The sequence below is a fragment of the Scatophagus argus genome, chromosome 12 (genome assembly GCF_020382885.2).
Source record: "Scatophagus argus isolate fScaArg1 chromosome 12, fScaArg1.pri, whole genome shotgun sequence".
Classification (NCBI taxonomy): domain Eukaryota; kingdom Metazoa; phylum Chordata; class Actinopteri; family Scatophagidae; genus Scatophagus; species Scatophagus argus.
The window spans coordinates 19,369,673-19,397,433 of NC_058504.1; the positions used below are offsets into that span (position 1 = coordinate 19,369,673).

Consider the following 27,761-nt stretch of genomic DNA (forward strand, 5'->3'; position numbering starts at 1 on the left):
ACAGTACTTGACCAGATTTTCACCTAAAGATTTTCATTTTTTACTGCAAGTCTGCATCACTTCCAAATACTGATAGTCTCCTTGATTACTAATATGGGCATCTGTATTAGCTGTGCAACAAACCACATCAGTTGATCCTCAGGCCCAGGGTAAGTCTGGAGTTCAAGGTCCCCCAAAGGGTCTCATCATGAATATGATACTCACAAAAGATGATTCAAGGATAAGGCTTTTTCTTAAACTTTCCCTTTTGTGTCCATGTTAAATACTGTATATTTTTTACTCAACTTTCATTTTTACCACATTAGGCCTGGCATGCCTTGAATAATCAACACTAATTATATCCTACATGGTTTGTAATCAAAGGGCTAAAGCATGCGAAACAGGAATATTAACGCCCTTCAACCCCCACGTTTTCTGCTTAGCAACAGGCTAGACAAACTCATTTCGATGTTTTTATTGGTTTGCTGTTTACATAGTAAATATCAGTCGTGGCTAAGTCAAAGGGGAGTGACTCATTTTGAGGAAGTCTCATTCCTGTAAAGACTTAAAGGAGAACAACATTTGATTTTCCTCAGCTACAATCAAAGATAGAACCATACTTATAAAATAAGTTAAACTTACATCAAAATACAATTACACAGAAAGAGAATAAATGTCAAAATCTTCAAAAAATTAAAATTATAAAAACTCTTAATAAATGTGACATACAAACCAAAAGAACAGATAAACGCTGGCCCCAAAGAAAACTTCCAAAACAATAAATTCACTGTGGTGAACACCTCCAGTCATGTTAAGGTGTGAGAACACATAAGAGATCCTTTCAGTGCGTAATTATGCAAGAACTGACTGGCCTTAAAGAAACAGAATGCCAAATGCCGAAAGAGATGGATGACGAAAAGTATTTCAATCTCTTTTCTTATACACTTGAAACAGTGCGAGAGAAAACATTCTTCATAAAACTACAAACAATTTTTGTTACCAGTGGTTACCACATGGTGCGAGCTTATGAGCTATACTGCATTACGTCATATTAATTTAATAAAGAATGCTAACAAAACTAAATGTGCCAATTTTAGGAACTGTAACAGCTACTTTAACCAGCAGTGGGACAATGCCCCACTTAAAGCTCAGCTCGACTTTCATCACTGAGCACAGAGTTTGGTCATGGCTGTTAGGGCTTTTCCACCTAAGTTTGTTCCCTTTGAGCTAAAAAAAAAAATTAAATATATTCTCTGTTCAAGAAGTACAAGGTGCATAGTCACTGTCTGATGATGATTTCCTGAGTTTCTTAGTGCAAAAACTGCTGGCGGGGGGAGCGACTGGCTGGTAGCTGCGTGGTTTGTCCTTAATTTGAACGCCATCGAGGACACAGCGGCCGTATTAGGGATGAGGAATCGGTGTCAGTTCTGGGGGGTGGAGTAGAAGGAGTGGTGCTGGTGGCTCTGGTTTGGAGGATTACTGGCAAACAAGAGAGGAGCCGTCTCCGATCCGTACCAGCTGAAACACAGTGAGAAGTAGATCAACAGGTGACAGCTGCGCAGCGCTGGAGGACTCTGATGTGGTTTCATCCCCGCAGCATCACTACGCAATGCAGTCTTACCAGAACATACGCCTTATCTGTCTCTGAGAACAGTGCACCAAAAAACACTTCTATAAAGTCTGAAACTGAAATTCACACCTAATCACTCTATTTATTTGTTCTGGACAGCTTAAGTCCCTAAGATTATGATCAATTTTCTAAAACGTACATGACTTGATACTTTGTATTACCTCTTTGGTCTATAAATTGTTAGAACATGCTAAGCTGCTGAGCCAAGAGGGATGTCTTCACTTGTCTTATCTGGTCAAACCAACAGTCCAAAACCCCAAAATATTCAGCTTACAATGATACAAAATTAGAACTGATTAAATATTCAGCCATGACTTTGGGAATAAATTTGTGCTGGCAGATCCTCCCTGTAAACTCCTGATCTGAATCACCTCTTGAAAGAGCGAGACTTCTGCCCATGCAGGACTTGTGCTTTTGGTTAAGCAAAAAGAGTTCTATTGCAGCAACTGCAGCCATGTTGCTCTAATAAACTGTGATGGCCATTTCACAATTTTTGGAAAGGCAGTTAAGTTTCACATTGATGCCGGAACTAAGAAATGTTTGCTTTTTTGTCTCAGATATGGGAGGATTGTTTGAGTTTTAGCCACGAGTCTAACATGGTTTAAATAACTGCACCTTGTGTGTGGATGTGAACTGCGTGCCCATGGAACAGGTGCATCTTCATCGCTGCCTTGGGGGTCATCAAAGAAATATGGACGAGGTAAGACCCTGTTATTGATGGCCATGCTGCTGGTCTGTGACAAACGGAAAAAACACAGGCTGACATGACATAACACGTCATGTTTCATGTCAAAATGTCTTTATTTAGCTGACAGTGCAATTTGTGTCCGATGTACTAACTACCTCTTGGGTAGGCTGGCGAACTCTGAAGATGAGGATGAGTAAGCTGGTTGGGAGCAGCTCCCATATGAGGAGTATGGCCCCAAAAGCCAGATAGCCTCTGTCGCCCAGCTCATTGCGCAAGTCAGCCTTCAAACAGACACACACAGGGTTATGTTGTAGTGCACTGGCATTGTTTTTATTGGCCAAGGCTTTCTGAGATGTGAAAACACCGCAGCATTACGGTAGTTAATTACCTGATCAGAGACGTTGTACCAGTCAAAGTTGAATGACTCCACCCGGTAGCTCTGGGACAGAATGAGGACCGTCAGGTTGTAGCAGGCTCGACTGGCAAACAACAAGATCACTGCTGCTCCCAGCGCGGCTGTGAGGCACACCGTGGTCCCCTGGTGATGTAACAAAAAGGCACCTCAGAATCACAGAGGAAGCTAAGAAGAGTCTTATGTTTGAAGGGATACTCCAGTGATTTGTAGCGCACTTCCATAAAGAGTTGCATTTAATAAAAGAAGAGTAAAGATGCAGCAGGTGCAGACATAACCCGACTTCTCTTATGGGAAAAAAAAATCCTACAACAAAAGTCTTACAATTCCCATCATGCAACTCAATATTAATATATATTAATATATTAGATGCTCCCTTAGATCCATTTGACCTGTGTCTTTCAAACTGCACATTTCCAGTGTGTAAGACAGTTCTATTATAAATGTGTAGTCTCCAAAGCCAAGCTGAGATAACCCTGGTGATGTCATGTAACTGGGGTCATTTTCTCAGACTTCACAAAGCTTCTCCAGAGTCCCAGCTAGAGTAAAACTTCATCATGAGACCTAGACTAGACTAGACTCCTGATGTGTAAAATCTGTGGAGAGCCACTTTAACTTATGTTTACTTTCATATTTTACTCAAAATATAATCATTACTGCATCGGGTCATTTGACCGAGAGCTTCGCGCACCTTGCTGGTCAGGTAGGGGCTCGTCGAGTGCGAGTGTCTTTTCAGGAGCAACAACAAAACAGCCAGCAGCACTGCATCCAAGATGAAGAGCAGGTCGTTGACAAGAACTCTAACCAGGACCAGATTCCAGGTCCGCTCCCCTGAACCACCACCCCTGCCTCTGTCTCCGAGAGCCGCGCAGACCACGTTGACGCAGAGGAACAAGACATTCAGTGCACCGTACGCGCAGCGTGCCAGCCACCTGAGGAACACATGGAAGACACGGCTCGATCAAGATAATCAGGGTTCAGAACAAAAGTTTGATATTGTATTATTCTTAATGCATAAAGGGCTTTTCAGTCTGTACTGTAGAATGAAACTTACAGTCTTCTGTCACTCTCTGAGCTATAAATCTCTCTCACTTTGAGCAGCACCTTTGAAACCAGAGAGAAATAATCAATGTAACTGACAATGAAAAACTGAAAGCAAAGGAAGTGTTGAACAAGCATCCCATTTCCGGTTTATCTAAAGCTAATGGCACACAGCTACTGAAAGTGTCTATAAGCATTCAAGGAACTTTATTGTCATACCAGCTCACATTCACATGTTTATGGTACGAAATTAGGACTCAGGTCCCGGGAGCAGCAAGTGGACTATAAAAATATAAAAATAAAAACATAAAAATATTTCTGTCATATGACAGTTGTATCCTGGCTTAAAGAGTCTTACCTGTGTGAAATACATGTTGATAAGGCTGAGAGTGAAGAACTGCAGACAGACAGGGAAGCAGTACAGCAGCCAGTAGAATACAACGGGAAGGTGGTTGGCCTCCAGAGCATTGCAGAAGTAAAAGGAGAACAGGGTTGTGCGGAGGGCTGCCCAGAGCAGGCAGAGGAACAGAAAGACACTCTGGTAGCTCCATCTTTTGTGTCTGTAGAGGTAGAGAAGCCAGAGCTGGGCGTACACTACCAGGAACAGCCCAGCATACAGAACAGTGTAGAGGATAGTGAAGCCAAGCTCGACCGAGGGGGCGATGGCTGGGTGAAGGGGGACCGGGGGAAGCTGGGTGGAAGAGTTGGGAGGAGGGGCAGCTGTGACTGCAGCTTCCATTGGAGTACTGACAGGCCTAATTAACTATCCATCATCACAGAGAAACTGCCAAACGTTCTCCTCTCAGCCTGAGAGGTTAACATGGGAGACCTGAAGGGAGAATACATGTGTTGGTATTGGTATTTCTCAATATCATGCAAATAAGTCCAATATTATGATCTGCAAAATCCATACGATATTCCACCTAAATTCATATTCAGTATTTCATAGTATGAGTTCAAATGGCAAATCCCATATTAAGTTATCTAACTGCTATTCTCCATGCAGGATGGTGAAGAGAAGTCACACATTTACAATCTTTAATATTTCTTCTTTTTTAGTGAGTCTGACTTGAAAAATGAACCGTTAATGATAACGTAACAACAGTCCAATGACATAACAACAATGACACACGACATACATATTGTGTCAACCGTCACATTGATTTAAACTACAGTTATAATATAGGAGTAAGTTGGTGTCATTTTCAACATCGACATTTCTAGCTTGAGTAATGTTATATTTTTAGGACTATCTGATGCTATTATGTTATTTTTTTATTTTTTATAGTACTCTGCTATTTTTCTATATTACTCTGTTATTTTAGATTTTGTGTGATTACTTGCTACTTTTGTTTGCTTCTTTGTATTGCAACTCTGGCACAACAATTTCCTGCGGGATCAATAAAGTTCTTATCTTATCTTATTATATTATGATTTTCGTCAGATCTGAAACACATTAACCTTTCAACTTTTTGGTAAAACGCACCTCACAGCTCAGTCTGAGGGACTTAAGACCTCTTTTATCAACACCACCAAGTGATGTTGCAAATACTTAATTTCAATTTATTTCAAACTGCATCTTAATCATATAAAAGTGTATATAACATCAATTTTTAGTTTTTGTCAAATTTGCTTCCGTGCTACCAACAGCGGAATGGCCCATCCGTACGTTTCAATCATTTATTCATTACTTTTAGTGATCTATTTTAACAGTTTATCAGTTACTTTCACTTAATTACTTCAGTTATCGATCTAATATTTTTAACTGAGGTGAGCTAGTCTACAATTTCTCCGTATCTCCCGGTTGAAAATCACTGACAAACAACCGGCCGTGTTACGTGCTGAATAACGGCTAGGCTAGCTGAAACCAACTTTGTTATTTGAAGCTAAATTAGTGTCAGCAATTTCGTTTCGGTTTTACTTTGCTTGCGTGCAACATTATCATAACTTTTAAGCTGTCAATAAATAACAATAAATAATAATAGCACACCTTATTTCAAGCGTTCCGGGACACCCAGCGGAGGACGATAATCCCTTGTTTCCGTATTGTGTGACCTGCGTAACGTCTGATAGGCGGAGCCACCGTTTTGATTCCAACCACCAATCAGCGATCGCAGGAAATCGCGGTTTCTTCAATTTTTTGTTTACTTATCTCATGTAGGACAACATATCCAAATTAGATTGGACGTTCGAATCGTTTTTGTTTTGATAACTCCAACAGCCGTTTAATGTAAGTTTTGTTTACCACAACTCGATATCATCTGTGTGCCACAGCTAGCTCTGCTGAGAGCAGGAAACAAACGTGGCTTCTTTTCAACGCTCTGACCCGTTCGTTAATCTCGTGTGACAAAGCTTTGTTGCATTATTAAAGTGGTACAAGATGCCGATGGTTCTGCGGTCTAGAAAATCCACCCGCCTCGGTCGGACAAGTGAAGCAGAGTTAGGGGGCACATCACCCCCGGCAAGACCGAGACGGTCCACCCGCCTGCATAGGAGGACTACGTACGAGGTGGGTATTTTTATTACTCAGTTTTTCCGCCTCCTCTTCCTCCGCTGCTAAAAAACTTCACAGTCAGCCACGTAGCTTGCTCGCCAACGTCAACTGCAGCGACGTTAGCTGGCTAATCGGAGAAACAAATACTGAAGGAAGGTTAATATAGGAGCGAGCCTGTCCTAAACGGGCGTATATTTAGCGCTATTACGACGTTAACGTAGGTAATACTTGCTTAGCTGGTTAGCATTACTGTTAGAGCTGATAATTGCACCGTGAGTGTGAAACCCTGAACTTACTAACGCCACCTAACGCTAGCAAGCACCCCGGTAAGTTTTCAAACCGTTGTCCATTATGCTTTTCATCCTCTTTTCTTTGCTTTATCAACATACACGGTGTAATTTAAGATACAACCCACACATGTCTCTTTAAGTTTTACGTCGTGAGCTTTATAACCAATGCTTTATTCCGGTGCTGCTTCCTCCTCGTTAACTGATAACCGATTTTGTCCTGTCAGGAGTCAGATGAGTCAGACTCTGAGTCTGTCCAGAGCCAAGTGATGGAGACACAACAAAGTCCCCCGGCTGAGCTGGAGGAGGAAACTGCTGAGGACGCTGATGTAACGGTAGTTTACAGTCCACCCTACTGAAAACCTAAACATATCCACCTCTTGCATAGGCCGGGAAAGCGCAGCTGTCTACAGTAGGATTTTTCGGGGCGGCACCACTATTATTCACAGGCCATGTGGTGAGAGAAATCGTTAACACTTGGTGCTTGCGCAGCAGCGTGTACTCAACACCAGGAAATATTATCAGGCCAGTGTGGTGGTGTCTCAGTCTCCTTTAGCTGCATGCACAGAGGTAAAACTGATTTCTATACTGCGTTTGGCCTACGAGTTAGTTATGTACATATAGCAGGGGAGCCACTGTGGCCACTAATGTAGTTTTGTCGACAGTGTCAGAAATAATAATAATTTGTTTTTTATCATTATTATCAAGTAATGTAAATGTCGAGAATCTCTTAATGTTGTTTTTTTTTATAACATTTTACAGTTGAGCGATAAATCTTTCTTATTAAAGATGATTATAACAGATAAAGACAACTTTAGAACAATAATCTTCAGTGCAAATACATTTGTTTTAAATAATAAGTGAAACGTACTCATCAAACAAATGAGACTTTAATTACAAAAACACTAGACATGACTTTACTTTCTGCATGTTTGCTGTTATTGATACATCTGTGACGACATCATATTTATATTTACATACAGTCACTTTGAAGAGCAGATGTCACAAAGTTGATTTTTTTAAAAGGTGAATTTCATAAGCTGTGGTTTAGAACAGCATTTTTTAGTATTATATTAAATAGTTTATTTTCCACACACAAAATGTCCTACTCTGTGTGTATCATGTCTGTTCTGGATCAGACAGAAGAGTTCATTTGAGTAGGTGTGGCTGTTCTTGCTCTGCAGTGAAACAGAAACCTGTCAAGGTAATATGCAGGTTTTAGTATTGTTGTTGAATAACAGGACAAGGAACAAAAGACTAGATCATATGGAGTTCGAAAATGTCTGTCAGCTGCTAGCTATTTGTAATGTATTTTTTTGCGGTTTGTGCAACTAATGGGCCGTTCAGAGTTGAAACTAGTGTGTATATGGTGAGACAAGTGCTATAGATAAATTACTTGTGAATACACACACAAGGTGCATGTTTTTTCCTGATGAACTTCTGTCTTCTTCAGGAACTGAAGCATTGTAGCGTTGTGCTGGACCGTCTCTCGTCTGACGACAAGGTTGCAAAAAGAGAGCTCGAGGAGAAAGAGGACATGAACCGCAAAAGTGGGAAACCCGTCTCCCGAATCCCTACTTTTCATAAACGTCCTACCAGTACGGGCCAGAACCCAGAGCTGCCTGCCAAAAAAGATACCCCTGTTCACATAACTCAGCTTGCCGAGAAAACTGGAAGTGGAAACGTGGAGGCCTTGAAGTCCAAGCCGCCAGACGTCAGAACACTCCCCTCGCCGTCAGTCCGCACTCCTAAAATTGGCCTTGAAGCCCCTTCTGCGTTCATTGGCACAGAACACACTTCTGCAGCAGCCCATAGTTCCCTGATTACTACGCCCAAGAGCTGGAATTTGTCTGAGTCTGTGCAGTGCCCTCTTATGACTGTAAGCCCAAGGCCTTCCATCAGACCAGAGCAAGGGCTGGAGCAAACTCTACCAGAGCGAGACAGGAGGGAAGCATGTGAAACAGAAGCTGACATCATCCTGGATGCCCCCATATCTCTCCCTCCATGCGACATTAGCCATAAGCTGCTGGAAGACACAGAAGAGACGTACAATGTTTCATTTAAAGGCAGGATCAACCTCGCTGCCTCTGGTGATGCTGAAAAGTCAGAGTCTGCAGAGATCCATCATGCGTCTGAGGTAAGCCAAGAGGAGGCTATTATGGACGAAGAGCCACCATGGGAGACAGAACCGACGAACATATTTGAATTGAAGGACAGTAGATCTTCATCAGATGGTGAAAATGAGGACGAGTTGGCAAGTGAAAAGTCTGAGGTCGATGATTCAGGGGGCATGAAAGAGCATCATGAACCACTTATAAGAAAGTTACATTCTTCAAAACTCGAAGGGGTGAGAGAGAGTATTGATGAATCAACCTCTCCTGTAGCACCACAGAAGCCTGCCAAAGCTAAGTCAACCAAGCCGACGAAGGTGAGCCACTGCGTTTAGATAGATAGATAGATATACTTTAGTGATCCCAGGCTGGGAAATTGTTTTATGTGCTTGATAGATTCCACTCATATCTGTTGTGTTGTTAGTCTCAGCAGAGGCAGTCATTTAAAAAGGCACCTCGCCACACCCTGTAGTCCTGTAACAGCTTTGGTATGCAGCATGCATAATCCAGAGCTGTCTCCCAGACTGTCAGAGCTATGATTGTAAACGAACCCATTTGTTCACAAGTTAAAATTTGCACATCTGTTGTTTTCTAGAGGAGCAGCTGCTCCAGTTTTGCTCTCTGCTGCTTCCTGCCCATCACTTTGCTGCTTGTAGTGGGGTTTGGTCAGCATGTTTGGCACTACGGTCTTCCCATGTCTGTGGCTCACCTCACAGCTCAGCTGGAACTACATATGCTGGAGGGCTTTGGCTTGATGCCAGAGCCTTGCAGCACTGAATGTCGGTAAGATAATGATCAACAAAGTGTGGATCTCAGTGTTGTTCCTCCGAGAAATTTGCTGTGACAAAAATAACTCAGAAGTTAAACAGTACTTACAGACAATGACTGGATTCTGTTTGGTGTGTAAGTGGTCACAGCTTTAGTTTCCCTTGTTCAGAGTGCATCTGGTGGAGAGCATCCCCGTAGGTCTCTACCAGTCTTCTTCCTCGCCCAGACGGAGCATTGCAGACAGCTGGCTACATCTGCTGGACAAAGCCAACAGCTCGGTCCATATAGCCGCTTTCTACTTCACTCTACAAGGCAACGATATGGAGTTCGCCGACTCCACCGACTCTCAGGTTAGTTCGGTATCATGCCTCAGTCTCATGATGCAGCACATGAAGTGATTATACCAGAGCCTTTTGAACTATGATATGATATTATTTACCAAATACTTTGCAGGGAAGAATGGTCTTTGAGCAACTTCAACAACTTGAATCCAAAGGTGTGAAACTCCAGATTGCCGTCAATGCACCCCAGACCTCAACTCAAGATACTGCCGAATTGGCTGCCACAGGTACATTAAAAACCAGACAATATGGAGCCCATTGTGTTGCTGCACAAGGTAACATCATTTGTAGGTTAAAATACACATATTCATTAATTGAGACTACACACAAAAAAGTAGTGTCCCATTGCAACAAAGTCTTTCAAACAGCGTGGTAATTTTCTATGCAGATATAGCTGAATTTATTATTTTATAATTTATTCTTCTTATTATTATTTTCCCCTCAGGTGCAGAGGTCAGAGAGGTAGACCTCAAGGCTGTAACTGGAGGTATTGTCCACACCAAACTGTGGGTGGTGGATCAAAAGCACTTGTATTTGGGTAGTGCTAACATGGACTGGCGCTCTCTAAGTCAGGTAAAACTGAGAGAAAGATTTGCATTTTCAGATATGTCTGAATCAGTTGGGGCATTATACTCATCACTTATTACATCCAACCTACATGACCCTTTGCATTGGTTGGTTCAATGCTGTCCAGTAGTATCTGTGGAACTGATGTCCCAGCCAGGTCATGGCATAGCGAGTTGACTCTCAGGTAGAAACTCTTTGTCCAGACAGTGTTATGTTCAGCCTAGATTTAAGACAAGAAGTAATTGAGCAGTATGCATTTTTTATTTGGAGTGCCTTAATTATTATGTTTTAAGACACACACCTTGACTGTAGAGTGCCTGCCAAACAATTCTGTACCTTACGAAGCAGATAAATAACATTTTCCTCTTCTAAGTATTGAATAAAATAATGTCCTTTGTGGAACAGGCCCCAGGAGGCCCCACAGTCACAGTAGCGGCTCTGACAGGTTTAATGCATCCCGTGAACTTTGTTGAATCAAGGTGAAGGAGGTCGGTCTGTCAGTGGAGGACTGCAGCTGCCTGGCTCAAGATGCCTTTCGGATCTTTGGGGTGTACTGGAGCCTCGGTGGTGCGAACAACAGCTCCCTGCCGCCATACTGGCCTGCTCGTCTCTCTGCCCTGTCCAGCTCCCAGAATCCCCTGCATCTGAAGGTCAATGGGGTGCCTGCTCAAGTCTACCTGTCTGTAAGTTCAGAATGACCAAGTTTCCTTCAAGAGGAGTGCTTTAAAAATCAAATGTAAATTTTTTTTTTAAATCAGGCTTTTTGTTTTTGGGGGTTTTTTTTTACATTGACTACGTGTTTTTGAAGGCTGATACAGGTATTTTTATTTGCTGTGTGTTCTTTTAACAGTGGAAAAGGATATAAAAATGTAAAATGTTAATAGGAAAAGGTCAGTTTCAACCAGGACTAATCCTATTTTAGGATTAGTGGCAGTCTAATCCTAATTTAGGATTAATCTTGGCTCAAACCAGGTTAGGTGAATAATATCAGGGTCTGTACAAAGTCTTGAAAATTTGGAAATAGCTTAATGTTAATTTGCCTTCAAGATTAGGAATATGGTGAAAGTACTTCATTTTGAACATAATCTTCTTGTAATCCAAGAATCTTTTAAAATTTGACATCAAACAATCCTGTCATTATCCTAATTGTTCACTTGTTATTTATGGCAGGATAAGTCGAGGATACAAAGTTTGCATAAATGTAAACTGCAACTTCGCTGATGCACGTAGGCATATGGTTGTAAGGTGGCAATTCTACTTTGCAGTTATGTTTATAGTAACAAATTAGATTTTACATTTTCGGTTTACATTCCTTCTAAATTGCTTGAATTTTATTCTTACAAAAGTGCATGAACCTGTATAGACAGAGTCCGCTGTCTGCTTGCTCCCATGATTCTTACCTCCTGTGTTACATGTGTTTCCTGCAGAGTGCCCCTCCACAGATTTCAGCCCGCGGCCGCTCAGACGATCTCGCCACCATCCTGTCGGTCATTGAGGATGCCCAGAAATTCGTTTACATCTCTGTCATGGACTATCTTCCTCTGTCTGAGTTCACAGAGCCTCTCAGGTGATGAGCCACTCAAGCCACAGAGACCCAGCAGTCTTAACTGCTACAATCCAAGGAATATTCATATTTAGATGAAAAAAAGAACACTATTAAAATCCCTATGTCTTATGTTATCCAAGTCACTTGATTAGATACACACTTTACATTAACAAATGATGCCATGCATGATGTCTTGCAAATAGGCTAGTCACAATAATGGACTCTGATGAGCTGACAAAGAAGCTTCTGAGGTTGCCTTGCTAACTGGAGACATTGTAGTTGAAATGCAGGAAACTAACTGCTCTCTCTCTCTCTCTCTGTTTGTGGCCCCTCCCCAGGTTCTGGCCTCCCATCGACTTGGCCCTGCGTGCTGCAGCCTGCACCAGAGAGGTACAGGTCAGACTGCTGGTGAGCTGCTGGAAGCATTCGCCTACTGCTATGTTCACTTTCCTGCAGTCCCTGCTGGTCCTCAATAGGCCACCACTGAACTGTGGCATTGATGTGGTACGTTGGGGGATTTTATTTTTATTTTTATTTCCTGCACAATTACTAAGAACATAAGACACGGTGGTCTGAACATAATGGTGATACATGCTGTTGTTATCTGTTTCTGTGCAGAGAATCTTTACAGTGCCTTCAACAGCAGAGCAGAGGAAGATTCCCTTTGCACGAGTCAATCATGCCAAGTACATGGTTACAGACAGAGTGGTCTATATAGGTATGGTATTACCTTTCTATTTTGTTTTTAGAATGTTGATTTAAATATTTTTACATGTTTGAATACAGACAAAAATGTCTGACTGTTCAAGGTCTAGCTGCAGATCTCCAACGCTTGGTGTTAATGCATTTTATAGGCCCATAAAACCGTTCCAGAAGGTAAATAACCTTTTACAGTACAAAGTGGGAAAGTATTATATCCGCTCTTGTAGGCAGCTAAAATGGTTGCCTTCTGGCTTTTTAGCATTTAGATATTTTCTTAAATGGGACCTTCAATATGTGGTGAGAGGAATAATCTCACCAAACGTTAGTCCAATTAGTTCCCGCAACGGTCTTCCAGTCTAATTGACCTAATGTGACTGTTTCTGTGTTCACAGGGACTTCAAACTGGTCAGAGAACTACTTCACCCAGACAGCTGGCGTGGGCTTGGTGGTGAACCAGACTGGTTCTGAGGTTAAAAGAGGCCAGGAGACCCTGCAGAGCCAAGCAGAGGAGCTCTTCCTCAGAGACTGGACATCTCAGTATATCAGCACGCTCTCTGTTGACGATATGGATGCCTGCCCTCGTGGCACACATTGAGAGTTCATTGTTCAATGAGACACATTGTAGATGCTTCCACTTGAATTTTATTTTACTTGTGCAGAATCCACTTGCTGTACTGTGTGAGTGAACGCTGTTTATTTTATTGCTGACTCGCTGCCTGTTTCTTGTACATAATTGCATTTTTATATTTCGTTTCAAGACATGTTATTTTATATTTTTCTGACAATTGCTCTCACAAGTGAAGAACTTGCTTTGTACAATTTATTTTATGCCTGGAGCATTTTGTATATTTTCCTGATGCCAAGCTTTAACAAACTCAAGCAGGAAATGAGACATTTCCAAAGAGGTGCTTACACCACAGCTCTGTTTACACTGCTGAAGTCATCAGCTGGTAATGTTTGTGTGTAGTGAAGCTATCTGAAGGAACGTCAGTCCAGCAGTACAAGATTCTTGTAAATACTATCAATTTAGATCTTTTTCTTTGGTTTGCTGGCTTAAGAAAATCCAAAACCACTAATGTCACAAAATAACTCATACAAATCTAAAACAGCATGCCTTGTGTGTTATGCATGTGTGCTGTGACAGCTGTGGCTGGAGGAATAACGTTTTTTTGGTTGTCCATTCTGTAAGTCCGTCCAAAGGCTGATGGGAATGGTGGGAAAGTACTGGACACCTTTAAAGATCCCCTGAGACATGTTTTAAAACAAATAAAAATGCTCTGCTTTGAAGAATTTGTCTGAAATGCCTTTTTTCACCACCAAGACAATAACCTTGTTAGGAAGTTTTAAAATGATATTTACTCCAATCTTATTGAAAAATCCAGAATCTATTGATATCCAAATAAATTTCATTTCTAAGGTTTCACTTCTGAAGTTCACCAAGGCTTCAAGTGAGCATAGAGAAACTTTCGTAATGTATGAGAGAGCGGGTGAAGTGAAAGTGAAAAGTTTTTGTAGTTGTAGTAGTGAAAATTCAAATGAAGCTCAAGTTGGTTCAGTTCTGATCACCAAAATGTGAACTTGCTAAGGTAAACCTAAACTTAGGTTTATGTTCCTTTATTTTCACATTAGAGAATTTTCATTTTAGCTGACAAAAACATAAAAAATGAGTACAAAAAACAAATGGAAACCAACTAGAATCTATGTTAAGTTTAAAAGAATCCTGTTCTATGTACACGAAATGCTTCATGGCAGAGTTTTTTGTTGTTGTTATTTTAAGTCTCAAACCATGACTGAAAGCATTTCAGGGACATCTGCAGGGGCACATTTGTCATTCCTCAACATGGAGTCTCTGCTGGAGGCCATAAAGCAAACTTGTACGATCCAACATTCCCCTTTGCTCTTTGCTTCTCCATTCGTCCAGCTGTAACAGGATAGGAGATGCAGCTCTTGAACAATCTTTGATCATGACAACCACCCAAGTCCTTTCCTATCCATGTGCAGAGGGCTAGAAGGCGCAGGAGTGTTTGCTCTGACAGAAAGGGATGACTTCTTTCCTCCTCTCATTCCATGGAGAGCTGCACACTGTCCATCTGGCCCTGCTGCTGCTCAAATTTCCTGGCTAAAGACACCACAGAAAAAATGCAATTACCTCAAGATTATTGAGAACGTCAGTATGGAACACAGGTGCCAATTTAAAGTGATCACAGTCTGGGTCAGCTAACTAAGACTGCTCTTTTCTGTCCTGTGCATGCAGAGCTCCACAGATGCTCACCCAGAGAGTACATCTCCAGCTGCTGTCGCAGACGGACCTTCTGCAGGCTGTCGTAGAAGTTGGGCTCAGGGTTGGTGCCGACGGTGGGAGGCAGAGTGAAGATACGCATGATCTTCCTCTTGTTTCTAAATTAGAGGCGGACAGAGAAAAATGTAAGTCGCAACACTGATATTGCACTGATATAGTCGATGTAATTTCTAAGAGCAGATAACTTCAATAATATAAATATTAAATACTTTTGAGGTATTATATTAATTTTGAATTGGCCAGAAGACCCTAATCTCGTTTTAGTAACAAAGAAATGTCACATGATGTATGCCCGTTTCTACGTAACCAAGGAAATGTAAAGATGAGCATTTTTCAACGAAGGATGGTGTAAATTATACTATTTTGATAGCGGACAAAACACACGTCTGTGTTGTATCTTTGCTACTATAAGCCAGGTGATGGGAAGAGGAGTTGACTGCAAATGTAAAGCGTCCTTACTTTCTGGCGTACATCAGCAGGCCGAAGCTCACTAGAATAACCAGCAGGTAAACATTGGTGGCCTCGTTCCAGGCTTCGTGCACCGAGTAGTCAATAGACTCGGGCTCGTTGCCCAAAACCCCGTGAGCACCCATTTATATACGACAACTACGCCCAATGCCTATGCTCTGCGGGTAATTCAGTGAATTCAAAGGCAAATTCTTCTGAATTGGTTAAACCCTCGGTTTACTGACGACGGGAAATAACGATGTAAACATGATGACGTAACATCCGCCTTCTTCTTCTTCTTCTTCTTCCTTTCCGATTCCGAGTAACCCACAAAGTGCTTTTGCCTCCTGCGGTCCTAAGCGTGAAAAGCTCCTAAATGTCTTCTTCACGAGTTAATAATCGTCTTACCACGTAGTCCAATATTTTAAATAATGATAAAAAGCATTCACATTGTGTGGAAATGTGGACAGAGTTAATAACACATGGATGCAACAATGTCGATCGATTTGTCAGGTTTACAGTGGATCAGAACCACTGAGTAGACCACACAGAGTCCTGCCTGAAGTACCAACATGGCATCTCTGGCATTCAATGTTTCAACCAGTGATGACACAAGAGACAACTTCAGGCTCATTAATTAATGGTCTGTAAGGAACTCATACATGTGGAGACATTTATTGTAGCTTACCTTAACAAGTACCTGGTGTAAAACAAGTGTGGAAGAATTATCACAACAAAAGGTTTACACTAAAACTTTCTTTGAAAGATATTTAATCAGTTCAACATCATTCATTTTCTGCCATTATATGGTATATACATAAATAACTTTGTTGCATCACACTGGCTTATTTTTTTCCCAAAAATTCTTACTTTTCAAAATAGAGTTTTACTAATTCATAACTGCAGAATACATAAAGCTGCATTTCACATAATTGCTGTAAGTAACAACTTTATACACAAGTGTCTGAAATGATAGCAGGTTTTTAAGCCAGAAACTGTAGTGGTTCATCATGTTACAGCTGAGAAGCTGTGGGAAAGAGGTTCTTATACAAGGTAGGCAAAAAAAACAAAAACAAAAAACAAATCTCAGGTTGCTACTTCCAGCAAATATGAATTACTACAATTCCACAAAAACCTCTTTTTTGAGGTGTTAGTGCTTCATTGACTGTAGATCATCGTAACTGAGCAAAATTAACACACTTTTGAATGGTGACTTCTTGTCTTGATGTTAGACACACATTCTTAAGAAACCAGCTCAAGTTAAAGCGCCAAACTTAAGCAATGCTCAAATGAAAAGTTATCATGGTTGTCAAAAACATAAACTGAAGTAAATGATGGAGAATCTCATTATTCGGGTCTGTCTCAGCACAGGTTCTGGCAGACAAACAGAAAGGACTTGATGACATTTAAAAGATGTCTGAGACAACAACCTAACTTAAGTACTTGTGACAAAACAGCCAAATGCTTCAAAATAAGACTCAAAGAATCGCTGGTAACTGACAGCATTTTCAAGCTATGATAAACAATCAGTTCACTACCATGTCATAATATATATACACAGAAGGAAACAAACTTTATATCAAACCTTTATCACCAAGGAAAACCTTAAAGCAAGCAGTAAATATGCTGTTATTTATCATTTATTTACAACACACAAGCTATTTTGAAACAGGTGTATGCAAATAATGGTGCAAGCTGTTATTTACTGGACCACACTGGGACTCAGTTTGGGTGACGATTTAAACATGCACTGTTTCAGTGCTCCCTCTAAGCCTTAAGAATGAAATGGGACCACAACACTTAGACAGAAAGACAGACCAGCCCACTTCGTCAGATGATGGGACTCTGGTATATTTGTGAGTTTTGGAGGATGAGTTTTCTTCCGCTATCCTCCTGAAATTAATCTTCAACTCTGACTTGGGCCTCAAGAGTCCACACTTTCAGAGAAATTTCTTATTTATGTCAGATTTCAATCTCAAGATCTTGTGCTGTTTTGCCAGGTGTATTCTTTTAAGAGCACTCTATTTACAGTAAATGAGCTGTCAAGTCAAAACTGATAAAGCCCCATGGTACGTACACAAGTCACTCTGACTGCAGGCCTTTAGGTATTTCGTCATGCTGTAACATTAGTTGGGCCAGAGCACATAAAGAGTACAGTGTATGGACCAACATGTAACCAGATGAATGAAATCTACAACCAAATGAACTAAAATACTGCCAATTTGCATGAAACTGCCCCAGTACATGAAGAAATTTTACAGAGCATCATTCACTCTTGCCTGATCTGTCCTTCTGCCAGTGGAGGCTGAGTTAGCAGCAGTGGATATAAGCTTAAGCAGTTGTCCTATTGAGTGCATTTAGATGAAATAACTGTGATCAGCAGTGCATGTTTATGTGTATCTGCGGGGCTCTACGTTCATTAGTACTGGCTATAAGCGGGCCTGACTGAGGTATCTAATCAAATCAAAGCAATCAAAGCATTAGCATTAGTATTTTTGCTATAGCTAGCTTAGAAGTGAGTGCAGCAGCTATCAGTTTACACACTAGCGGTACTACACTTGTATTAGCAAGCAATATGACAAGCTATGCGAGGGCTACTACAAGCCATCACTGCCCATCAGACATCGTTACAAAAACGCATTATGAGCATATTAGCCTACTCAAAGCTAATACATGCAATGATCTGGATTAGCGCGGTCTATTAGCTCTATGGTAGTGGCAGGCGTAGAGGGAGCACTGATTGATTCACTGGTGTCACATCAGTATGTCCAGGTCATCACCGTGGTCGTCCTCCTCTGTCACTCGCAGAGACAGCACCTCCTCATTCAGAAACAGTCCACTCAGACGCTCCTTGCGGGCCTGTCGCTGCTCCTTTAGCTGTCGCTTCCGGAGGGCTTTCTGCTGAAGTTTACGCTGCTTCGAACGTTTCTGACAGACAGTGAAGCAAGAGAGAGGGGGGTTAAAAGTGATGCCTAGATAAGGATCAATGTGGAAAGGTAAAATACACAAGTATTTAAGCCATTTAAGAAAAAAGTCTGTGGTAACATAATGCAACAAAAACGAACTGGGATAGGTTCGTAGCAGTAAACATTACATGTATGTGGCAGTAAAGAGGAGAAATAGTATTCTTTACTGTGCTACTACTTGTGAAAATGGTGTGGTGTTTGTCCAGAACAACAACAACATCACCACCAGGAAAACAGAAATCCCCTTTCTGACATACACATGTTAACATTTCTTACTTTAGAGTCTCGTATACGTTCTGCAGCACTGGAAAGGTTGCCGTCACTGTGAGCTCTGCTGATGTTGGCAACACTGCTTCCACTACAGGCTGACGCTGTGCCACCTGGAGAACAAGGAAATATTAACAGTATTAGAAGCAGAAAAACCTAAAAAGTAATTTAGACTGAGCTGAAAACTGAACTTGATGTTACAATTTCTTATTATTTCAACAATACAAGTCTCTTTCTGACACTGTTCAGTCATGACAATGTGGATGACATTGCCCCATAGCTGCAGACTCACCGGCTACAGAGTTGGAGGCTGTGGAGCCAGTGGAGGAGCTAGCAGAGCTGACCATGCTGGCGTTACTGCTGCTGGCTCCACTGACACCACCGGTGCTGGCACTGCTATGGCTGCTCCTCTTCCAGCCCTCTCTGGCGCTGCTGGTCCGCAGTCTCGGGCTGTGCTCTCTGATGTAGTTACGCACCTGGTGACATCACACAGGTCAAAAAACAACAAAAAAAAAAGCTTTTTACACTCTCCGTCACTCTGGGTTACCCTCTTTCTTACCCAGGTTTGCTTCTGTATTAACAAAGACTGATTCTCTTCAGTACAAAATTACGAACAACAGCTGAATCAAAAAGCCAACTAAACAAACAACACAACCTCATGCAGCAACAGGACCCATATACATTCAATTATCCACTCACTCTGAAGACCACCTTATTTTATTTTACATGAGCTAATTAACAAGAACAGCTGATGCTATCACACATTTTACATAGTGGCTTTAAATATCCAACATGCATTTATAATTCATCGGGATTTCAGGTGTAAAATGGATTACAAATAAACTCAAAGAGCACAAAAAAATAATCAGACTTTGATGTTGATGGACAACTCTTTGCTCTGTATGAACTTGGTGACAGGTTGTTCACATCTTGGTCTAAGTGAGGTGTTGTGTGTGTGAAAGAACAGCGGCCTTGTTAATGCGCTTTGTACCCTGGTATTGTTAAAGGCGCACGTTTCAGAGTCTCTACACACCTGCTTGAGTTTCTCATCAGTGAGACAGTTGAGCTCTATGATGAACTCGCTGTCTGTGGGAGAGATTTGAGCACAGGGGTCGATGATCTTGATGATGTCCAGCTGCTCCCTCAGGCCCATCTCCGTGCTGACCTTCCGACTCAGGTACTCAATGTACTCCACCTGGAAGTGGAAATACAGACACATAGTTCCTTTTGTCCAGGCATCTCCGCCTACACTAAGACTAAAGGTAGATAAGAAGTGTTTGAGTGTAACGGTGAAATTGCTGATGATTTTTACGGCTGACACAAACCCATTAAAAATTGCTTGGATGGGTCCTGATCCTGTAGATCAGTTCAGGATATTTTTACTTACAATACATATAAATACTGCTAAATGAGGATTTTAATATTTAAGTTTAAGGAAAAGTGGATTTGTAGAATGTGGTGTTTGAATGATTCAGAAAACGAGTTCCATTTTTTGACATGCCTTTTTTAATGGGAACTGTACTACTTTGTTCATTGATATGGAAAGAAGATATTGATTTTGAAAAGAGTACATATGAGTTTGTTTCGTATGAAGCAATAAGCTTATCCAGTTACTTGGAAAAAAGCCCGGGGAAAAAAAAAAGCTGTTTATCAAGATAATACAAACGATTTGCTGAGAATCCAGACTGATGCGAAGGCTACAGAAATTATTTACGATCAAGTATTTGGCATTAATGTGTGTGTACAGAGTGTAAAACTTAAACAAAAACCATAAACTAGGAGCCGAGTCGGTCAGTTTCATTGCTGTTAATTCTGACAGCACACATAAATGTTCCTAATTTATAACTCAGTGAAACTGTGTGCTGGCCATTTTTACCTGTTCATCATTGGTCATGGCACTCCATGGTAACTCATCCAGGTTGCGGTGAGGGTGGGGCTTAGGTTTCCTCTTGGAAAATAGACAAGGTGAACTAGGCACACTCGGGATGATGTCAGAAAGAACATCACTACCGCTGGCAATGTCACTTCCTGGCAACTAGTAGGACAGCAATAAGACAGAGCAACAATGAGAATCAGGAGGACAAAAGAGGACAAAGTATGTGGAATGAACAAAATAGCCTGCTATTAACTGTAACATCCACATTTTCTTGGAATTCCATCCTAAAGCACCTAAAGTTAGACAACCACCCACCCAACAACCAACCTGCCACTCAAACTCGCTGTCGGACCAGTCCCAATAGGTGCTGATGGAGGACGAGACGTCACTACAAACACTGCCCTCTGGAAACAGGTCCAGAGATGTTAGTTCTTGATCATCCAAAAGGGAGTAACAGTCGTCCTGATCCCCTACAGACACAGAGGAGAAGAGCTCCTCACTGCACTCCGAACTGGCAACACTGGTTCCACAGGAAGTGAGGTTCCACCTGGGGAGAACAACGAGTGAAGTATGTCGTATGAGTACAAACTGTTCATATAATTTTCGAGAGACTAGGAGGTGTGCATGCAAGTCACAGATGTGTATTTTACCCTTCTCTGTGAAACACATTAAAAAAAGTTAATTAAGTAGATCCTAACAAGTGATGTACAAAAATACAGATGCAGCACTGTCACTGAGGAAAACATTTACAAAAAAAGGTTTTCCAAGCTATCAGATTCAGAGAATTAATCACGGCTCTTTTGCATCCTTTAATGGTAGTTTGGCAACTAGCAATTATTGGTGCCATTTCCATGCAACAATGTAATTATTATGCTCATCTTCAGGCTGTAATTATTATTTTTGCACACAGTTGTTACACAGCAGCAAGAGGCATGACAGAAGCAAATCCAGAATTTGTATTTCTTCTGGCCTTGTGTGCCGAGGGCACTGCAAACATACAAAGATGGTCAATACTATCAATACTACTTTGCTTACATGAGCAACTTGATAGGCACATTGATGTTTGTTGATGGCAGTATGATGAATCCCCCATACAGGTACAATGACAAATCCTGCAATAGCCTTTGTAGGCCTTAGCATAATTTACTATGAAGCTGGACATCTCAAATTAATTGCTGATGTCCTTTCTATTGCATTCTTTGTCACAAACAACCTTTGAAAATATTTTCTCAAAGTCAATTTGCCTCACAGATGATATGTGACAAACACATGTGAACACAAGCACACTGTGTACTTGCCTGTTACTGTGGAAGCGATGTAGAGGATCTGTTCTGTGACATGATGAAAGCTGACAGCCAAAGTCACTGACATCCAAGGTTCCCACATCACTGAGGTTGGCTCTTTGGGAGAGGAGAGGAAAAGGCTCCTCTGGGGCCAAAAACTTCTCATACAGAGACTCAGACATGGCAGAATATACCTGATAAAGAAACAGGGGCAAATATGGAACAAATCAAATGCTTTGTAATGGCAGGGAAAACCCTGCTGGTCATTCTGACATCATGTCCACTAAAAAATGTTGGTGACATTCTTTATAAAAACGCACATGCATATATACACAGCAGGCAAACAATAATGCAGTGAAACTATTTGGTCTTCTATACCAGTGGTTCCAAGTTTTATTTGGGAGACATATCTCAACAGATTAGTCTGATGGACTCAAGCACCCCTTCATCAACACCAGCAATTATGTTCCAAGTGCATTCACTTGGATTTCAACCTGGGGGTTATCAATCATGTAAAAGTTGATCTAATAGTGGATGCTACAAAGATTTATCAATAGGGAAATATGCAGATTAAAGTGAGTGACGGGATATTGTGCCTTTCATTTCAATTACACTACTGTAATGTTTTCGTGATTTAAGAACTACTGAGCTCAATTTGATCAACTGGACATCAATGGACACATCTTTCACTGATTGTAGCTCTTTGTTGCAAATAAACAACATTTAGAAGAAAGATACCATGAAGATGTTGGACAAAGTCACTCACCAAGGCAAACTTTGAAACTTTAATCAAAATACAAACGTGATAAGAATGCTAGAGCTGATCTCCATGTCACTAATCGCGTTTCACGGTCTTTAATGGAAACATTAGCGACGGTGGTGGAGAACACCCGTTAAGCTGCCTGCTGATGTCTTCTACTTAGAAACGTCAAACAAACCGCGAAGTTAATGTCAATTGTTGACACTAGATGTCATCCACGTCTCACCAAACTCCCATAATTGTTTTTCTGCACAACAGGCTGAAATAATCTACTGTAAACAAACCATGGTACACAATAACACAAGACAAAATGCGAATCCGGTGTTAAAGAAGGCAGCTACATTGGTTTAGATAGTTGCACTTTACATTAAACGTTAAAGTCTTGTGTAAAAGCGAACAATCTGACTGGAAGACAGCACAAGCTAACATCGTTAGCTAGTTGCTAATGTTCCGAATGTCCACGTAGCGTTTACAAAGCCACAAAACGACACCTAACTAATATTTTCCTCACAACAACAAATCTTAACGTTTTATAAACCTGAAAAAGTTGTAATTAAGAAGCCATCTACATTGAAACACCAACCTTTTCTCGCTTAAACAGTGATTACTTCTACCACCTCCATTTGCAAATCCTTTCTTTTCTGCGGATGAGCAAAGGTGTTACCGCGAGACTACCAGAAGAGAAGCGAGAGTCATGTGACAAGAAGGCGGAAGCTGTCATATAAACAGAAAAGTAGCGTTAAAGACAACACAAACGTCTGTGCTCAGAATATTCACTTTACTATCTGTTATCTGTACATGCAGTGTATTAGGACGTGGTGAGCCATGTCTTCGAGCCATTTAAAGGACTCCAGCTTTTTGGGAGGCCGGATACCACCAGAAATCGAGTCATTGTCGAAAAACCTGAAGGATGTGGACCAAGAGATGTTCAGAAAAATACTAAAAGGTAAATACTAATAACGTATCGAGATGGATCGACGTAGCGAGATGGTGTATCTGTGGTGGTCTCTCTAAAGCAGCTATCGCGATTGAAAAGTTTATATAACATGTCTGTCTAAATGCATGGTAATCTATAAGCCACTGACGTAAAAACAATACACAGCGTCATTTTGATAGAAGAGTAGCGTGGATGGTGATGTCTGTAGGAGATTGGTGACATGCCCAGTGTCTTTGCTCCGATAAGATCCAGCCACTGAGGCTCTGAGCAAGTGCAGCATTAGAGATGAAGCCATTAAGTGAGTGAATTTAACGTGGCTTCGAATTACTCTGTGTTCAGTTGTGGTGAGTGCCCTGGAAGGGAAGGATTGCAGAGAGGTGATGAAGTCGATAGCAGAGAGCAGTGCCATCCCCCAGGAGAGGCTCAGTCACATCGTAGCTGGGATGTACAGAGTTCTCTCTGAGGCCATCCGCATCCCTACATCATCACTTAAACAGGAGGTAATCTGTCATTAAACACTGCAAAGTATATGATGTAACATACTGACACAAAATCAGTTGTTATCTAACTTGATAGCCAGCCGTGCTACAATTTGCAGAGAAAACATATATACAGATGTAACTAATAACATTAATAATAAGCCTGGCATTCTAGCTTGGGACTTTTGCAAATGTTGACTGCTTTTATAAGCCTAGAAATACAAATTTTAATATTTTTAATATTTTTAATCTCTAGTAGAAAAATATTTTATGTCCTTGTTTAGGCCTTCAAAGAAGATCTTAGAGAACTGAGGTAAGGGTCGTCACATCACACACTGATGATCTCTTCTGCTTAGACACAACTCAGTTTCAACCTAAAATGCTGAGTTTGTTGTTTCTGTTATATTTTGTCAATTAGGGTACCTGAAGACTTTATCACAGATTTCTCCAGTGTGGTTTTTGGCAGTCGGTATGTTGAATTTACAACCTCTGTTTACCAGCAAAAAATAATGAAGAAAATGTAACCTTTTTTATACTGTGAACTAAACTTGTTTTGTCAGTGTTATGGTTTTACTTATGGTTTTTCTCACCACTGGAAGACATTATCATTGCTGTGTCACTCCTCTCTTTGCATTTGCAGGCGTGCAGCTCTAGAGGCAGCGACCTCCCAGAATGATCCTCACCTCCCCACAGTAGAAGACTTGAAATGGAGAGTGGATGTCGCCATTTCTACAAGGTAATGAAGACGTGTTTTTGTTTTACAACATATAACCAGTTCATTGTTGTTTTTACAGAATGAGAGGTGTTTTATGTTTCTGCTTTACTTACAGTGAGATCTGTGCTGTTTTGTGTCTGCTCTGTCCCCACAGCTCTTTAGCCAGGGCCCTGCAGCCTTCTGTTCTGATGCAGATGAAACTGTCGGATGGGAGCTTTCATCGCTTTGAGGTACTTAAACAAATGGTTGTTCCTGATTGTACAGTCATTGTTGTACATTTTATAGTGACCAGCAGCTGTTGAAAAAATGAGGGGTTGTTGAGGGTTGTTCCTTTCTCTTCTCCCAAAATGCAAATGTTGAGCACTAATTACAATAATAATACATTATAAAAGGCAGTTACAGTACCTTCAGGTTTTGGAAGCTTTTGGATTGAAATTGGTCTTAGATTTTAGATAAAATTATAAAGCTCTTGGTTTTGGTGTTAAAGGATTGATTATAGGTTTTCATTTCATCCATATGGACAGTGTTAGTTCTACTGTGTAGTGTGTATTCCAAGTTTATCTTTAGCCTGTGGGTCAAAAGAAGCTGGTTGTTAGTCAGTGGCCTAATTTAGGTCTGTTTCAGTTGTTACATAATACGATCACAGTGGAATAATTGAGGTAACATTTATTAACTACAGCTCAACGTGTTCTATACTGTATTTCAGTTTCCTGCATTGTGACAGTGTTGTTTCTTTGATTGTACAGTATCTGCATGGTTCTAGTTGTTAAACGTGTTGTATTAGTCTTTTTTAGGAGAAGCAAAATCTTTGAATTAACATCACTGCTTTTTCCAGCCTGAAGGTCTAAGCATCTGTCTTCTGTCTATTCATACAAATGTATGAGATCAAATTACAGCAGAAATGACCCAACACTTAGTTCACAAAGAGCCAAAAGAGACAACAGTGTCAGGTTTGTAGTTACTTTGCCAACAATAGCAACTCTTCAACCATTATAAGAACATTTAATTTTATTTTATTTAATTACAATTAGTGATGACTGATTCAGATGGCTCATAAAACAAAGAGTGAGCAGACAAAGTGAGAAACTCAACAAGATGAATCAAATCTTCAACAAGTTGTTAAGATGCTTTACCCAACAGGGGGCGCCATACTCCATATCTGCCCTCTAATTGCAGGATAGATGCTGCGCTCTTAAGTAGAATACTAATGTCGGGTGGGGCAGGAGGGAGGACTTCCACGACGGCTGTCGTTATACCTAGTGCATAGGTTATGTAATCAGATTACATTAGAATTAAAAGATTAGTAGCAACAACATCCGGTGTGCAGATTCTGTTGATGGACGTACCTTACTTCCACCTGATTTATGCTTTTCAAGATCTCCTATGGAGTAAGACTGAAGAGTATTATTCCTTTAATTAGCAGATGTATCTTTTCTAGTACAGTTACAAACACATGATGACTCAAAGCTTGAGCCTTTACCACAGGAATTACAGTAGCTATAAATAAAAGCTCATGTATATTAATATGTAACATTGTCTAGGGAATAGCCCACTGTAGGGAGGTCAAGCTCAGCCATCAGTCATTCAGTGTGAAACTCAAGGACTTTCAGACTTTCAAAGAACTTGGTTAGTGACTATTTCTTTATCAATGCACACCCAGAAGATAGGTGTAGGACGATAAAAACACAGAAGAAGAAGGGGTTCCTGCCCACTGGCTGCAAGTTTAGGACGAACAAAGTGGAACATGAATTCACATTTTTGTTTGCACTTTTTAAAAGTCTAATTTCTCAGCCATTGCTTAGCAGTGTCTCAGTAATGGCCATCCTGTTGCAATTGTATGTTATATCTGTCTTCATATTATTGTGTCATATCAACATTTTGGCTCCACTGTGGCTATTTTCATACTGGACACACTGTCTGTGTTACATTTTCAGGTGCCCGTGTCTAAATTCCAGGAGCTCCGGTACAACGTGGCTCTGATTCTCAAAGAGATGAATGATCTTGAGAAGAGGAGCATTCTTCAAATCCAAGATTGATGGAGGCAGGCAGGGTTGTTATCTAATTAAACCATCCTTTAGTTTAAGATTTAGTGGAATTTGTGTTCATGCTCGGAATGCCACTGATTTGGATGATTTCAAATATGGTATTATGAAAGACAAAGATAATCTGCCTGTCGTGATGTTATGATTTGATGGTGTTGGCATCCAACATACCTGACTGTTGACAATGTAAATAATAAGGGTAGTTGGTCAGCTAGCTGAATCGTGAAATCAAAAGGATTCAAGAGACTTTTATGTGTCACAGCCTATATTTAAAAACAAATATATAAAGTCAAACAGTATAACTCTTTCCTTTCTATATGGTAAGCTGCACATATTAGTGCTTGCTGGCAGAGTTGAGGCTGCTGCAAAGTCTCCTGTATGCCAAAAATACAAATGCAATCTAAAGAGCATTTGGACACTCACTTCCTGAGTGACCATTTTAACTAGTGTCATGTGATATTCTGAGTTCAAGACAGAACATTTTATTCACATGCTTCTGAAACACAAGGATGTGCCAGTCAAAGACAGAACAAGGACATTTTTTCTACTCATCTGTTTATACGTGCAATTCTAACCAGTGCAAAAGATTTACTCGTCTCTTTTGTTGTAATACTATTGTATAACAAGTAAAATGATGATTTCACTGTTATTTTGTGTGTTTTCCATAATAACATTAGAAATTTTTACATCTTGAACCACCTCTTGCTAATAAAACCTTTCCAAGAATAGATGATTTGTTCAGATTTTAACACCATGTCATAGAGGAATTGATTCATGATGTTTTCACCTGTACAGTAAGACCATAAACACACTCTGGAAATGAGTTGAATCAAAGCATCAGTAGCCTCATTAAATAAGGATAAGACTATGTAAATGATTCGTTTAGAAATTTAAGAGAACACAGAAATTGCAAACACTTCAGTCATTAAATAAAATCCTTCACTTATGTAATAAGACAATTACTATCAACCTCAGTTTCAATCATCTAATGGGGTTCAAAAACAGATTTAAACTGTATTTTACATACAACACCTGTTCTTTATGATGCTCTGCTCTTGTGTTGCTCAACCAAACATAGGCTAAATCTGATTTTGACAGTTATATAAAAAAAATCTGGTCCAAGA

General features: G+C 40.6%; 5 protein-coding genes across 7 annotated transcripts; 2 read left to right on the forward strand and 3 right to left on the reverse strand.

Annotated features, from left to right (window-relative positions):
* Positions 1-439: 439 nt before the first annotated feature.
* Positions 440-5,867, reverse strand: gpr137 (G protein-coupled receptor 137). Its single transcript, XM_046407190.1, has 8 exons — positions 5,741-5,867; positions 4,109-4,579; positions 3,764-3,813; positions 3,401-3,641; positions 2,686-2,835; positions 2,453-2,578; positions 2,225-2,343; positions 440-1,497 (listed from the first exon to the last, which is right to left on the reverse strand). Exons 2-8 carry the CDS (start codon positions 4,487-4,489, stop codon positions 1,401-1,403), a joined length of 1,164 nt encoding a protein of 387 aa, XP_046263146.1. The 5' UTR covers positions 4,490-4,579; positions 5,741-5,867; the 3' UTR covers positions 440-1,400.
* Positions 5,868-6,032: 165 nt separating this feature from the next.
* Positions 6,033-13,853, forward strand: pld7 (phospholipase D family, member 7). Of its 2 annotated transcripts, none has more exons than XM_046407184.1 (12): positions 6,033-6,259; positions 6,759-6,866; positions 7,985-8,959; positions 9,238-9,425; positions 9,580-9,760; positions 9,864-9,978; positions 10,197-10,324; positions 10,798-11,001; positions 11,746-11,885; positions 12,203-12,368; positions 12,483-12,582; positions 12,959-13,853. In XM_046407184.1, the coding sequence occupies exons 1-12, from the start codon at positions 6,131-6,133 to the stop codon at positions 13,159-13,161; spliced, it is 2,637 nt and encodes an 878-aa protein (XP_046263140.1). In that variant the 5' UTR covers positions 6,033-6,130; the 3' UTR covers positions 13,162-13,853. The 2 variants fall into 2 exon arrangements, with proteins under 2 accessions (XP_046263140.1, XP_046263141.1); XM_046407185.1 differs by lacking the exon at positions 6,033-6,259 and adding an exon at positions 6,297-6,570.
* Positions 13,854-14,117: 264 nt separating this feature from the next.
* Positions 14,118-15,607, reverse strand: smim19 (small integral membrane protein 19). Its single transcript, XM_046407192.1, has 3 exons — positions 15,325-15,607; positions 14,839-14,963; positions 14,118-14,685 (listed from the first exon to the last, which is right to left on the reverse strand). The coding sequence occupies exons 1-3, from the start codon at positions 15,456-15,458 to the stop codon at positions 14,627-14,629; spliced, it is 318 nt and encodes a 105-aa protein (XP_046263148.1). The 5' UTR covers positions 15,459-15,607; the 3' UTR covers positions 14,118-14,626.
* A 459-nt stretch (positions 15,608-16,066) lies between these two features.
* On the reverse strand, positions 16,067-23,180 carry fam199x (family with sequence similarity 199, X-linked). 2 transcript variants are annotated; one of them, XM_046407188.1, is made up of 8 exons: positions 23,048-23,180; positions 21,720-21,898; positions 20,737-20,968; positions 20,422-20,580; positions 19,579-19,740; positions 18,838-19,021; positions 18,555-18,658; positions 16,067-18,240 (listed from the first exon to the last, which is right to left on the reverse strand). In XM_046407188.1, exons 2-8 carry the CDS (start codon positions 21,884-21,886, stop codon positions 18,067-18,069), a joined length of 1,182 nt encoding a protein of 393 aa, XP_046263144.1. In that variant the 5' UTR covers positions 21,887-21,898; positions 23,048-23,180; the 3' UTR covers positions 16,067-18,066. The 2 variants fall into 2 exon arrangements, with proteins under 2 accessions (XP_046263144.1, XP_046263145.1); XM_046407189.1 differs by having other exon boundaries at positions 20,749-20,968; positions 23,048-23,179.
* commd5 (COMM domain containing 5) lies at positions 23,154-27,365 on the forward strand. Its single transcript, XM_046407191.1, has 7 exons — positions 23,154-23,410; positions 23,741-23,901; positions 24,165-24,193; positions 24,299-24,349; positions 24,521-24,616; positions 24,750-24,825; positions 26,530-27,365. The coding sequence occupies exons 1-7, from the start codon at positions 23,290-23,292 to the stop codon at positions 26,629-26,631; spliced, it is 636 nt and encodes a 211-aa protein (XP_046263147.1). The 5' UTR covers positions 23,154-23,289; the 3' UTR covers positions 26,632-27,365.
* The last annotated feature ends 396 nt before the right edge of the window (positions 27,366-27,761 follow it).

Coding starts and splice junctions, on each gene's coding strand:
- gpr137 (XM_046407190.1), bottom strand. CDS start 4,489: ATGGAAGCTGCAGTCACAGCTGCCCCTCCTCCCAACTCTTCCACCCAG. Junction 3,814..4,108: donor TCAACATGTATTTCACACAG/GTAAGACTCTTT, acceptor CTGGTTTCAAAG/GTGCTGCTCAAAGTGAGAGA. Junction 3,642..3,763: donor TCAGAGAGTGACAGAAGACT/GTAAGTTTCATT, acceptor TGTGTTCCTCAG/GTGGCTGGCACGCTGCGCGT.
- pld7 (XM_046407184.1), top strand. CDS start 6,131: ATGCCGATGGTTCTGCGGTCTAGAAAATCCACCCGCCTCGGTCGGACA. Junction 8,960..9,237: donor AGTCAACCAAGCCGACGAAG/GTGAGCCACTGC, acceptor GTTGTTTTCTAG/AGGAGCAGCTGCTCCAGTTT. Junction 12,583..12,958: donor AGACAGAGTGGTCTATATAG/GTATGGTATTAC, acceptor CTGTGTTCACAG/GGACTTCAAACTGGTCAGAG.
- smim19 (XM_046407192.1), bottom strand. CDS start 15,458: ATGGGTGCTCACGGGGTTTTGGGCAACGAGCCCGAGTCTATTGACTAC. Junction 14,964..15,324: donor CTGCTGATGTACGCCAGAAA/GTAAGGACGCTT, acceptor CCTCTAATTTAG/AAACAAGAGGAAGATCATGC. Junction 14,686..14,838: donor GCTGGAGATGTACTCTCTGG/GTGAGCATCTGT, acceptor TGGTGTCTTTAG/CCAGGAAATTTGAGCAGCAG.
- fam199x (XM_046407188.1), bottom strand. CDS start 21,886: ATGTCTGAGTCTCTGTATGAGAAGTTTTTGGCCCCAGAGGAGCCTTTT. Junction 20,969..21,719: donor CATCGCTTCCACAGTAACAG/GCAAGTACACAG, acceptor TGTTCTCCCCAG/GTGGAACCTCACTTCCTGTG. Junction 18,659..18,837: donor AGCCTCCAACTCTGTAGCCG/GTGAGTCTGCAG, acceptor CTTGTTCTCCAG/GTGGCACAGCGTCAGCCTGT.
- commd5 (XM_046407191.1), top strand. CDS start 23,290: ATGTCTTCGAGCCATTTAAAGGACTCCAGCTTTTTGGGAGGCCGGATA. Junction 24,617..24,749: donor GATGTCGCCATTTCTACAAG/GTAATGAAGACG, acceptor CTGTCCCCACAG/CTCTTTAGCCAGGGCCCTGC. Junction 24,826..26,529: donor GGAGCTTTCATCGCTTTGAG/GTACTTAAACAA, acceptor TTACATTTTCAG/GTGCCCGTGTCTAAATTCCA.